The sequence below is a fragment of the Alosa alosa genome, chromosome 8 (assembly GCF_017589495.1).
Source record: "Alosa alosa isolate M-15738 ecotype Scorff River chromosome 8, AALO_Geno_1.1, whole genome shotgun sequence".
NCBI classification, from domain to species: domain Eukaryota; kingdom Metazoa; phylum Chordata; class Actinopteri; order Clupeiformes; family Clupeidae; genus Alosa; species Alosa alosa.
Genome location: NC_063196.1, coordinates 9,894,059 through 9,907,003, shown reverse-complemented (window position 1 = coordinate 9,907,003; position 12,945 = coordinate 9,894,059). Strand labels below are relative to the sequence as shown.

Below are 12,945 nucleotides of genomic sequence, written 5' to 3'. Positions count from 1 at the left end.
GACTACCTCTCGCTGCCCCTCCAAGCTTACTGGTAACTTGGGGACTGTTGGGGGTGGGGGGTGGGGTGCTCCTGTTAGGATACTACGGAGGTGTCTATTGACAGCCCCCCTTCACAGCTGAGAAGAATTAGCCCTCACATTGGTGTTAATGAAAAAAGAGTGAGCTAATCAGGCTATAGCAAGAGGGATATAATTGCCCTCGGTGGCACGCTTACTCTTTCAATCAGAGAAAGAAGAAGCTTTCTCTAAAAAAGTGTTCAGACAGGGAGTTGGTTTGTGTGTACAATTAGCTTTTGTAATTACCAGCTTATAAATAAATCTTTAATGATAGACAGATGTGTTACATTACAAGATGTAGTCATTAAAATGATGGATACTAAATGGATACTAAATCACCACCATTGAAGTGTAGTGTAGTGATGTGAGTACTTTTGGAAACTGTTGGTTGTACAGTGAAGCATGACAAGGATGTCTGTGGTTAGAATCTCAGTGTACAAGTGAAGAATGACTTCACTGGAACCTGGCAGTTTCCTTTGAAGACTGTGCTAGAGTGTACCCACACACAAACACACACCCACACACACATACATATACACACACAATGTGTCTAAATAAATACTGGTAGAACCTGCCCCAATTGTGAAACGTCAAATTGCTGCGCAATGCACTCTTCGGTCTGTTTATTTGACAGTAGTACCACGGTTTTCTTTTCCCCCTTGCTCTTACTGAGGTCGAATCTCTGTGTCCATCCTTTAGCAGAGAAAGGCTTCCATTGTGGCCGAGTAGAGGCAGGTGCTCATGGTGACCCCCTCTCTCTACCCACCACCCTCCGGGCTACAGGTTCAGATGTATGGGTAACATATGGACAGAAGCTGTTCGTGAGGTGGGATTGAGGGGAGTTTGCTGCTCCATGCCCCCCTCCCCCACACCCCCACCACCACCACAAAGAGCCCATTCATGGCACTGGTCGTGGACACGTGGAAAGATGCCCATAGCGATGGAGCGAAAGGTCTGCTATTTTGCCCCCAGTCCACAAGGACAGGCAAGGATATTCAGCCTCTGTGTTGGACTCCTTCTGTGTGTGTGTGTGTGTGTGTGTGTAACGAGTGCATGTGCATGTGTGTGGCAGTGAGAGTGTATGTGTGTGTATGTGTGCACACACGTGTGTATACATCTGTATGTGTGCATGCGTCTGGCAGTGAGTGTAGTGTATGTATGTGTTTTGTGTTTGTGTGTATGTCGGTATGAGTTTGTGCACAGGCAAATGTACGTAAGTGTATTTGTGAGTCTGTCCCTTTATGTATCTATGTGTGTGTGTGTGTGTGATATACACACGTATATGAATTCATATATAAATCTATACATTAGCTCAAACGTGTGTGCAGAGAATAAAAGAAAAATGCTTCCTGGGCCATGGCAAATGACGACAGGGATATCAACACATTTACATACAGTTCAAACTTTAACACAAACAAAATAAAGTTTCTAATAAAAAATTAGACTGTTGGCTATATGAATGAATTAGATTATTGATTATTTTTATGAATATCAGCTTTTCGATTATCTGAAGCTAGTGTCGTTAGGAACATATGGTTAATAGTTGGCTTCTCACCTCACCTAGCACAGGTGTTCGCTAGGTGACATCTTCAGTGCAAAAACTTTTCCTGGGATCACGCTTGCTACTCCGCACATAAAGGACATGCAGTAAACAAACACACACACACACACATATTTCATTAAACCCAATACACCCCCTGGACCTATATTCTGTAAAATCCAACACGCACACACCTACGCACATCTCCCACCAGGGAGCCAGCCTAGCTGCCAGCCGACCTGCGTCACATGTACCCTGGCAGGCATGTTCTCGGCCACCCGCCCCAGTTCCTCTTTGCTCCAGGGGGCTTGGGGGAGCTTGCCTGTCAGTCAGTCTGCTGAGCTACCCCCTCTGCCCAGTTAAATACCACAAACTCAACAACCTTATTTCAGTAGCACCAGCTCAGACTCACACACATGCACGCACACACACACACTCTAATATGCACCCCCCCACCCCGCTTTCTGTCTCTCTCTCTCTCTGTCACACACACACACACACACACACACTCAACACCACATCAACACCACAACGCCACTGGGAATTTCTTGTAGTTCCAGTAATAATTCAAAATGTGGCAAGGTCTGGCTTTGTGTGTGTGGGTGCCATTGGTTCATTGTCATGAGCGGTATGACAAAATGCTCCAATGGCACACAAAAGTTGACTATTGAAGATAAACTTCAAAAGTTGAAGATGTAGCGATTATGTCTACCTCTTCTTTATCATTATGCATTGGAAAAGGGACAAACATAACCACCAATCAGATTTAAAGCCCAGCAAACTTTATCACTGCATGAATTAGACATCTGAGTTAATATCCTACCATATCACAGTATAGTGGTACAGTATATTACTAGTACAGTAGAAGTATATTACCAATACTGAATATTAATAGGGATTTATTACTTACTACAGTATGTTTACTTACTTACCTTACCTTACCTTACAGACAAAAAACACAACAATGAAAACAAAGCAAAAGTCCATTGAAGGTGAAATCATCAACCCTGGTGAAATACGGACTGATATTCTCCCATATTCTCTCTTGGTAAAAGCCACATTGTTTCTACCTCATTTACAAAACCACTACTGTGTATGAAGAATATTTCATCAAACACTGAGAATGACACTGAATTTGACAAAAAAAGTTTATTTTTTCTTATCAAGAACTGTACCTTTGATGACGCTTCAAAAAAGCATCATAGGCAGGCATAAGTAAGCAGCGGTTCCTGGGTCCTCAGTGCATCCTTATGGCAGGGGGCTACTGGCTTCCTACTGCTCAAACTAAATCATGTCAGCACCCAAGTGATGGCCAAGGCACTTTGTTGTTCGGCGGCTAAATGCAGGGGCACATTGGGCTTAGCTGCCCCATCCTCCCCCATCCCCATCTCCACAGGGGCACAGGGGCAGTGCCCGCCATTGTGCTCACTGCGCAAAGGCGGCGCGGGCGCATACTGCAGTGGGCACACCTCAGCGATGACCTTGGCACCAGCTGGGCAGTACACACATACCAGAGAGCATGCGTATGGGTCCGCTGCCACCACGCTCAGGGAACATCCAGTGCCAGGTATTGGTGGTCTGTGAGCTAGGTTTTAATTTTAGGAGGCTAGGCTGGTGTGACGGGCTCCCCACTAGACTCTCTCTCTCTCTCTCTCTCTCTCCCCTCACTTTTGCAAGGGGCTTCAGAGGGCTCTGTCAGCTGCTGTGGACGTTGGCTCCCATACAGACAAAGCCTTTTCTGTAAACAGCATGGCGGCTGCCTGGAAAAAGAGTGCAATCTCTGGGGACTGAGAAGTAACCCAACAGACAGACAGACAGACAGAGGTACCAACAGAGACACTGAAGGACCAAAAGACAAGACAAGACATTTTTGGAAATTTAGTCTGACACAGAAATTGAAATTATCAATACAATATGACAATAAAAGGTTGAAAACACATTCAGATGGGAATGCAACATGCATGAGTATGTAAAAGATATATCAGTATATGATCAATATTAAACACAGAATATTGGTGCTTAAGGAAAAAAAATACAAAACGACATACAAACATGGCTGTAGTAGAATAAACAATAGGCAATGTGGCCATTTGGAACAGCTTTAATTATCTCCGGTGCGCTAGTGAATAGCTGACTGAGAAAACTGCAGAGCAAACATGATTGTTTATGGACACCGTGGATTACGTCTTTCTGACCACCCAGTCCACAGTCTTCCTTATCTGTCGTCCAGAGCGGACACTTCGGGAAGTTGGTCAGAAAAAAAAAAGAAAAACGCTTCCTGGGCCATGACAAATGACGACAGGGATATCAGCAAATTTACATACAGTTCAAACTTTAACACTAACAAAATAACATTTCTAATAAAAATGAGACTGTTGGCGATATGAATTAATTCGATGATTGATTATTTTTATGAATATCTGCTTTCGGTTATCTGTAGCTTACCAGAAATGTATTTCAAATGTCTCTAATTTCTCTAGTGATGAATGAATGTCATCGTTTATCGTTAAGAAGAGTGCGCCCTATTCTCCCACAGGAGGGCTAGCGTCGTTAGGAACACATGGTTAATAGTTAGCTTCACACCTCACCTAGCGCAGGTATTCCGCTGCTTTTTGCACGCCACGGTTGACTGACATCTTCAGCGCAAACATTTGTCCTGGGATCACGCTTGCTCCTCCCCTGTGGAGCCTGACGTGGCGAATCAGAGAGCGCCCTAGATTTGGATGCCTTCCTGCTTGAAGCTGCGGAGTTAAACTTACGCAGGAACAGTGAGTGGAGATCTTATCCACACCGTACCACGGCCAGATACCCGATCTTGCTTGGATGGCGGGGTGAAACCCGATCGTCTGATGTGCTGCCCAAAACCTGGAGGAGTGACTTACCGGGACACGTTAAAAATGTCTTCTTCCTCAAGCGAGGTCATTTGCGCCGATGAAATCAAGAGGGAAAGCACAAGGGCACTGGAGAATCGGGGGAGTGTCAAGCTGTCAGTGCTGGACCCTGCGGAGTTGTCTATGGAGAATGCAACTTCGGCCGCAGCTGGCGATGCGGTTCGAGCCGAACTTTTGGAGTGCACCCCTTCGTCCCTGGCCTTCTCCCCAGAACAGGTAGCGTGCGTCTGTGAGGCTCTGCTGCAGGGAGGCAATGTGGACCGCCTTGCCCGGTTCCTGTGGTCACTGCCGCAGAGTGACCTGCTGCGCGGCAACGAAAGCATCCTGAAAGCCCAGGCAATTGTGGCTTTCCACCAGGCTCGCTACCAGGAGCTGTACTGTATTCTTGAGAACCACAACTTCAGTCCGTCCAACCACTCATCGCTCCAGGACATGTGGTACAAGGCGCGGTACACCGAAGCGGAGAAGGCGCGGGGCAGACCGCTGGGTGCCGTGGATAAGTACCGATTGCGCAGGAAATATCCTCTCCCAAGGACTATCTGGGACGGGGAAGAGACGGTATACTGCTTCAAAGAGAGATCCAGGAATGCGCTCAAGGATATGTATAAGCGGAACCGGTACCCGTCTCCCGCCGAGAAAAGAAACCTCGCCAAAATCACTGGGCTTTCGTTGACACAAGTGAGCAACTGGTTCAAAAACAGAAGGCAGAGAGACAGGAATCCCTCTGAAGCGCAGTCGAAAAGGTGAGACAAAACTAGACTATAGCTCGTGTAAATAAATAGGCTGTTAAAGTGTAAACATGTCATCATAAGCACTTAAACGAGCGAAAAGTTCCTATAGTTTTCACACATGTGTATATCCACGTGTAGGTCATTTTATTACTTCAAGTAATTAGCCTACACTGTTCTTCCTTGTCCTTGAGGTCATTGTCTGTAAAAGTACTTTTCGCTTTAAAAAATAACACACACACTTAATATTGCGACAAGTCTGTTGTAACGCCCTAGAAATTGACAGCGCAAATCATGTTGTGTGCCGAAATATGCGCTAGGCACGCTCCACTGTTTTGAAATACGAAGCTTTGACCGTTTAAATGAGGTGTCATTTTAAAAACTACACAGGGCGCCCCAAGGGTCAGAGAAAAAGTCCACACTTTTTCAAACACATAAAGGTATTACATTCATATTTTGTAGATTATCGTCAGTAACTTTTTATTTAAGTGTATTATTTGCTTCAAACTATATACTAACTTGTAATTAAGTGCAATAATCATGTATCCAAACAAATGTATTATTGTATTAGCTTATAACTTCTTGAATCTGATAATTCGGTACCTATCTAACATTAGGAATTTAGAAACCCAAACAAAAGATAATGGGAGTAACGTTTGTCCGGCTCTAAAACTCCCATTCAATTAACATATCCATTGTTTTTGTTTGTTTGTGGATTTAAGGACCACTGTTCTCCACCCTAGTTATCTGTCGAGTCATCTATTTACTATTTTACTTAACGTTTACGAACTACTCCAGACAGCCTCTAGCCTGACGCCGTTAAGCGTCAGATCTATTTTCGTTTGCTTGTATATCCTATATTTGTGTACTCTATTCTTCACCATGGGAGTAACCCTTTCGCGCACCTGGCTAACATGTCTTCAGGGCTCTCAAATGGGGTTCGGAAATACCTACCATTTGTCAGCGCCCACAAATGTCAATGTCATGCGTAGCCTTAGAACCGCTTGGCTAAGTGTTGCTTTTATCATAAATAATAAATCTCTTGTCTCGTATATAAGGGAGGTCAAACTTTTCCGTCTACGTCAGGCGTCAATAGTATTTTTTCTGATGTTGCTGAGGTATGATGTGCCGTCAGTCTGCGCCAAAAGATCGTAACTCCAAAATGTCCCATATCCCCAACTGAAAAAAAGGAATTTGGATGCAGCGTCAATAAGGCCCTTTGTACAGCATGCCCACCCCGGCCAGTCGCTAAACCACGGGCTTGCAGCTGCTTCGGTCACTAAAAGCGAGCTACCCTAAAGGCCACTGTGAGAAAGCTGTTCTTTCTAATTCGTGTCCTGTTGAGGTGAGGGCCCAATATGGGAAAGTGACTCAGGCGCATAATCTTGTTGTCAGCCATTTCTTTGCTTGAAAATAGACTATGTCAAATAAAATGCTCCACAATGTATTGTCAATTACCTTAAAAAGGGTACCCCTTAATTATTATTTGAAGCAGAAAACAATAATGCAGTTACAGCATTTTTAGACTTTTAACATTTGTTTAAAAGCAGCGACATTATTAATTAGAAATGAATGCTCTTGTAAATTAGCATAAATTCAAACAGATATTTGTGTGTGGTCTTCTGCATTGACTCACTATTCATTTTCATTTAAACAACTTTCTTGAAGTAAACATTAAGTAGACCCACACAAGAGGTTTACATCTATGGCAGGCAAGCAGACTTTTAGCAGTACCAGTCAGTTTGATGTGTTTCCTGCCACACAGGCCTCTCTCTCTATAAGCTTTCCATGATGATTAATGGTACTACATCTAAACTGGCCCTCTCCCTCACAGCCCCATGGATAGCTTTCTCTCCACTGCTCCACACTATTGTCTATTGTTTAGGACTCTGTGTGTGTAGGAGTAAGCATGAATCACTGACCTCAGTGACAGATTTGATGAAGTAAGGCTGGTTTTAGCTGTAGGTGGCCGAGAGCCAAGTAGATGATAATTCGCTAGCCTGCAGGCTTACCTGGTGGAAAGTATTCACCTTGTGTGCTCTTGTTTCAGCGAATCTGATGGTAATCACAGCACGGAGGACGAGTCCAGCAAAGGTCAGGAGGATCTGTCCCCTCGTCCGCTGTCCAGCAGCTCCACCGGGTCAGCTGCCCTGGGCAACGGCCCGCCCGTGATCTTCTCGGACGTCGGCACCACTGTCATCCAGCAAATCGGCGATGTCAAGATGGCTGCCAATGCAGCAGGGGCAATGGGCTTCGGGAACGATCTGTCCGGCGCCAACTCGCACTTCCTCAATGGTGGCGGCGGTGGATACGTCCACCCACACGGCAACAACATGCTGCTCAACGGTCTGGGGACAGGCGGGCACTTCTTGACCTTTGACCCCCAGAGGGCAAGCCTGGCACAGGAAAGGCTGCAGGGTGGCGGAGGCTCGTACGCCCAATTTGCCCTGGGACTGTCGGACGCGACGGGAGGAGCGGGGAAGCTGGAAGGCATGCAGGCTCTGGTCGGCCACTCAGAGGACGGGGGAGCATCGTCGGTGGTCACCTTCACGCATTCGTCGTCCTCCTCCTCGTCCTCGTCCTCCTCTACCTCCGGACTTGCACAGCTGGGCAGCTACAGTGTGGTTCACGTCCCTGGCACGGAGGCATCCATGGGCCTACCACCACTGCTGCTCCCACCCTCCTCCACAGCGACATCTCATGGTAGGTGAATTGTGCTGTGTACTTGCTAATGCTGCTAGACATTAGCTATGACAGCTAGTCACAAGCTATCATGGAAATCAAGGGCTATAACAATTACAGCAACTAGCATCTTGACACAGCCGATAACAGCTAGCTGGGCTAGCTGGGCCCAAGGCAGATAATTGCCTTGGGCTTGTAATGCTAACAGCTAGCCATAAGGTAGAATAGCAGTAGAAACCAAAATAAACAAACAGGAGAGTCCTGAGTCCTGTTTTAAAGGCAATGTGGGGGGGGGTTGTTACTGTTCATGAAGTGTACTCTTTCACAACCTTGCACAGTAAGAACTAAATACTATTTTCGTTTTATATTTCACTTTGTAGCTTACTGCAGTCATGTTTTACGCCCATGTCAAACCTCAAGTCACTCGTCTCCTAGTCAGGCCAACACGGATGGTGATGATCACGTCCGATATAAATGCACATCTCCCATAGACCAGTCCGGACAGTACACGAGTCAACTCGTCTCCTCTGAGCTTTACTTCTGGCACCAGGCTGATGTGTCAGACGTCAGCTAATTGCGCCATTACTTCGGAGCGCATTATGACAGAAAGCTTTATAGAGTTTGGCTGGTCCAGACCCACCCCCCCTCCCCTTCCCTCGCTCATTGTTCCATGGTGTGTGATGGACTCATAGGTGATCGAATACGTAACCGTGGAAGTGGCTCTTCCGACTGTGTATTCTGTACGTATCTAATGTCTATGCATTGTGAGGTTGGTGATTTTTTTAAATCTTTTTTGGAGAGTCTACTCGAACAATAGGGACTGGAGAATGGTGACCAAGTAACCAGTGGGAGCCATCCTAGTGCTATCCTCACCTCCCCTTACCCCTAACCATTCGCTAATGGCTCTTTCCATGAATATTTTATGGCCACATCAATGAGAGTGGAGATTGGCGATGGAGCGCGGCTCTCCCACAGCAATCCTCTTCTTTTTCATCCTTTAATGTGCAGTTTATGAGCCAAATAAAAGCAAAGCCACCCTTGGCTGAACCTTTTGATTTCGAAAGGAAAAACAGTTTAGCCCAATAGCTCAGTCGTGAAGGGGACGAGGGGAAAAAAAATGACATATTAAAAATATTAAAACTGTTTAGCCAAAACCTCTGTTCTCCAAGAGTGCTTACCCAGTCAGTTTTACAGAGAAACCAAATGAATAACATAGCCACAAAAATGACACTTTTGATTTCTCATCGGGGCATATTGTGGAGAGATCTGAGTATATGCTTTAGTTATTTGTGTCATTTCCTTTGTTTATGTAACAATTTGGATAAAATAAATAAGATGATTCACAAACAAACACAAACAATCATATTCAACTTTAAGTAGTTTATGGAAAGCCAGCTGCAGTTATTTGTGTGAGTTCTCCCCGGCAGGCAGAGGAAATATGGTGAGCAGAAAAAATCCTCTGTAAAACGTAAAGGCTGAGGGTAGATGAGAGGAGGAGGAGGAGGAGGAGGAGGAGGAAAGACATTTTCTGACTTTGCGATTATTTATCCAGTTTGCAAAGTCTGATGGGGGGAGTGCTGAGGAGCTGGACTGGCCAGGGGCCAGCGGGTGTCACCCAGGGAGAGACGAGTTCCAGGAACCACATTCTAATGCCCAGGGAAATTATGCAGAGGCCGCCGCCACCACAGACAGACACACAGACAGAAAGACAGACAGTGACGAAGGTGTTTCATTTTACATTTTTACATTTCACAAGAAATCTTCGACAAAGGAGACTCACACAAAGAGAGAGGGACGGAGAGAGAGAAAGAAAGAGAGAGAGAGAGAAAGGGAGACCGACAGAAAGAGAATGGGGGGGGGGCATTTATGAAAGGGAGTGACAAAGATGTAATGAGAGAGGCAATAGTTTGAGCCAGTGTGTATTGTATGTGTTCGTGTGTGTGTGTGTATGTGTTGGTATGTGTATGTGTGTGTGTGTGTGTGTGTGTGTGTGTGTATGTGTGTGTGTGTGTGTGTGTGTGTGTGTGTGTGTGTGTGTGAAATAGAAAGGGATGGGGGAGAAAGAGAAGAGAGACCACAAGAGAGAAAAAGAAAGAAAAATAGAAATAATTGTTTTGGAGCAAGCCAACAGACAGAGAGAGAAAAGAAAAAAGTGAGAGGAGCTCTGTTAATAAAAGAGAGAAAGAAAGAAAGCATGAGAAAACTATCCCATGCTTTCAGAATAATGGAGTGAGAAGGTACTATATGGCACTACTTTCTTTGTTCTTTCTCTCTTCACTTCTCACAGAAAAAGTAAGATGCATGGTGTTTTTTCTCACTTTCTTTCTCCATCCTCTACCCCTGCCCTCTCTCTCTCTCTCTCTCTCCCTCTCTCTCGCTCTCTCCCTCTGTCTCTCTCTGGGGCCCGTCATAATGAGCTGTGAGGAGAGAGGCTTTTGCCAGCCCGCATGGAGGGCCTCTGACCACCCCCTTCCTTCCCAACACCCCCCCTCCCCCAAGTCCCCCGCTCTCATAAACCCAGATGAGGTGACAGGGTGAGCAGTGGCAGAGTGTGGGGTGAGCCCTACGCACAGACTCCCTGGGCAGATGAAACCCCGTCTGTTCCTCCTCCACTCCTCTCTTCAACCACCCCAGCCCACCATGACATTTATTCCTTTAGCAGATGCTCTCTTATCTAAACCAGCTTATAGTACAATACCAGGTACTGGTATCAGGTCCCAGAACAGTATGGTATGGTTTATAAACAGAATGGTTCAGTATGGATTTTTTAGTGTTAAAGTCTATTGGGGATATATTTTATGAGTATAAACGTATATATTTTAACCAGTAGGCCTGCATATGGAACCCATGATTTTGGTTTAAGAGTTAAACCACCTGATTTTATCCTAGGTGCCTGCACACTGCCCATCCATGCCCAACAAGCCCCGAAGCTTCCAATCATTGGTTACAGTCTTTAGAATGTTCAGAAAACCAACTGCTAGTTCTACAGTAATTGACAAGACTGACATTTGGACATGTTAAACTTGAACAACCGCACCCAACAAACACCAACAAACACAGACTGAAGGTGCACATTGACGGAGCCCACATTGTTGTTGGGTGGCGTTTGTCTGGTCAGTGTGCAGGTACCTTTATGGAATCCCAGGCCATTTGAACCGACCCTAACCATTGTCTTTCCTGCTTTCCTCTGGGCCCCACAGGCTCAGCACCCATGGGTAGTGTGGTCAGCGATGCCTCCCAGCAGGCCAGTCCCCCCGTGCTCTACACCCTTACCCAGGCCGTGAAGCAGGAGCCCCTGGAGGCTGGCGCGGGAAACCCTGGCGGCTACTCCTACCAGACGGACATGTCTCTGGACCAAACGGCCCACCTGGGCTACACCGCCTCTCTCTTCCTCTCCTCGAACATGGCCGCCGCCCCTGCATCGTCCACCCCCTCCTCTTCCTCTTCTTCTTCCTCCATCGCCCTCAACCACACCACCACCACCATCACCACCTCCGCCCTGTCAGGCGCCGAGGGCCTCGTTGGGCAGTCCCACTCCGGCCGCATGGACATGGGCGGAGTGGTGCCCTCGGACTACCGGGACCACGGCGGCGCGCTGTCGCTCTCCGAGTCCCTGGAGGTAGCCACAGGGCCAGGGGCCGCAGCCGGTGCCGTGAGGGCCATCTGCGGAGAGCTGGAGCTGGAGGGTAAAGAGCTGGCCAAGTTACAAACTGTTCAGATGGACGAGGATGGCAATGACCTCTGACCCTCCTGCCCCCACCCCCATGTTACCCTAGCAACCTGCCTCTCTCTCTCTCTTTCTCCCTCTCTCTCAGTAGCACAGCGGGTTTAGCAGAGGAGAGTCATGGCACTCGGAGGTGAGTGTGTGAGTGTGTGTGTGGGGGCATGGCAGGTCCCCCAGAGTGTGTCCTGTCTTCCTGTGCAACACTCCCAGACAGCTCACAGCGTCTAGAGTCGCAGAGTTCATCTCATCCCAACTGCAGAACAAAAACAAAAATTTGAAAGAAGAAAAACCTAAAGTGTAGCAAAGAAAATAAAACAAACAAACAAACAAAACAATGTGGGACAAAACAAAAACAAAAACAGTGCCTTGTTGCCCGAACAAACGTGGTCCCAGTCATCGCAACTCACCAGCCGACGACTGCAGAATGTACCAGGAGACAGTCTTGACTGAACGTTTTCCCACCCACACCCACTGGAGAGACCCTGGGTGGCAGTTGGCGAGGGGTGAGATGAAATGTACGACTGGACATTAAGCACAGTGTACAAACTTAAAAATGTGGTACTTGTGTGGCATAATGCTGTTGGATCACTCTCTTTCTCACTTGTGATAAAAGCGCAGATATGATTGTTGTTTTGTTTTTGGTTGGTATTTTTTATTATTATTATTCTTTTTTGGAGTGCTGACATTAATGTGAAGACTATGTCTTTTTTGTTATTTTAAAAGCTACAAGGGCTTGTATTTACATTTGACTGTGACGCAGGGTGAACTGATTTACATGCAGATACCTGGTTTTGAAATCTCCCATCAAACTGTCCTCAGCCCTCAAGTATAACTGGTCTTATGTGCTTTTGTCATAGAGATCATTAGAATCATTATAAAGTAACTTAGTAGTTGACATGTCATGGATTTAATATGTTGTTTTGGGCAGAATTTCATACCAAAAGTTAATGAGAATAGTCAATGGTAGTACTTTTTAAACCATGTGAACAAAAAGGTTTGGACATTTCAGGTTGCTAATATGAAGGCACAACAATGCTTTCTATGGACAGAGAAGCTACGGGCCCTGTTTCTCATTCATAATGAATCTTTTTTACGAATATTCGTTAAATTTGACATGTGTTTCCCAAACAATCATGTAACGCAAACGTGCATGCCCTGCTCCTAAAGTACAAAACAGCCGCTGTCCACGTAAACAGTGCTGAAATATCAGCTAATTCAATTATATTAGGTAATGTCACAGCAGCCTTTTGAACTTCCTAGAACCTTCATTCTAATTGACTTGAAAGCGAATGAACTTTAACACGTCTGACTATAGAATAAACC

The 12,945-nt window shown here is 46.0% G+C and overlaps 1 protein-coding gene and 1 long non-coding RNA gene across 2 annotated transcripts in view; one reads left to right on the top strand and one right to left on the bottom strand.

The window, feature by feature from the left end:
* Positions 1 to 2,731: 2,731 nt before the first annotated feature.
* LOC125299193 lies at positions 2,732 to 4,284 on the bottom strand. The gene is made up of 2 exons (XR_007194338.1): positions 4,186 to 4,284; positions 2,732 to 3,436 (listed from the first exon to the last, which is right to left on the bottom strand). It is a non-coding gene; the product is annotated as an uncharacterized LOC125299193 (long non-coding RNA).
* A 74-nt stretch (positions 4,285 to 4,358) lies between these two features.
* The window catches only part of six4b (SIX homeobox 4b), a 9,651-nt gene continuing 1,064 nt past the window's right edge, over positions 4,359 to 12,945 (top strand). The window contains exons 1-3 of the mRNA XM_048250357.1: positions 4,359 to 5,231; positions 7,267 to 7,919; positions 11,099 to 12,945. The exon at positions 11,099 to 12,945 is cut by the window's right edge and continues 1,064 nt beyond it. Coding sequence (XP_048106314.1) covers positions 4,447 to 5,231; positions 7,267 to 7,919; positions 11,099 to 11,643 — 1,983 coding nt within the window. The 5' untranslated portion in view covers positions 4,359 to 4,446 and the 3' untranslated portion in view covers positions 11,644 to 12,945. The remainder of the gene's footprint in view (positions 5,232 to 7,266; positions 7,920 to 11,098) is intronic.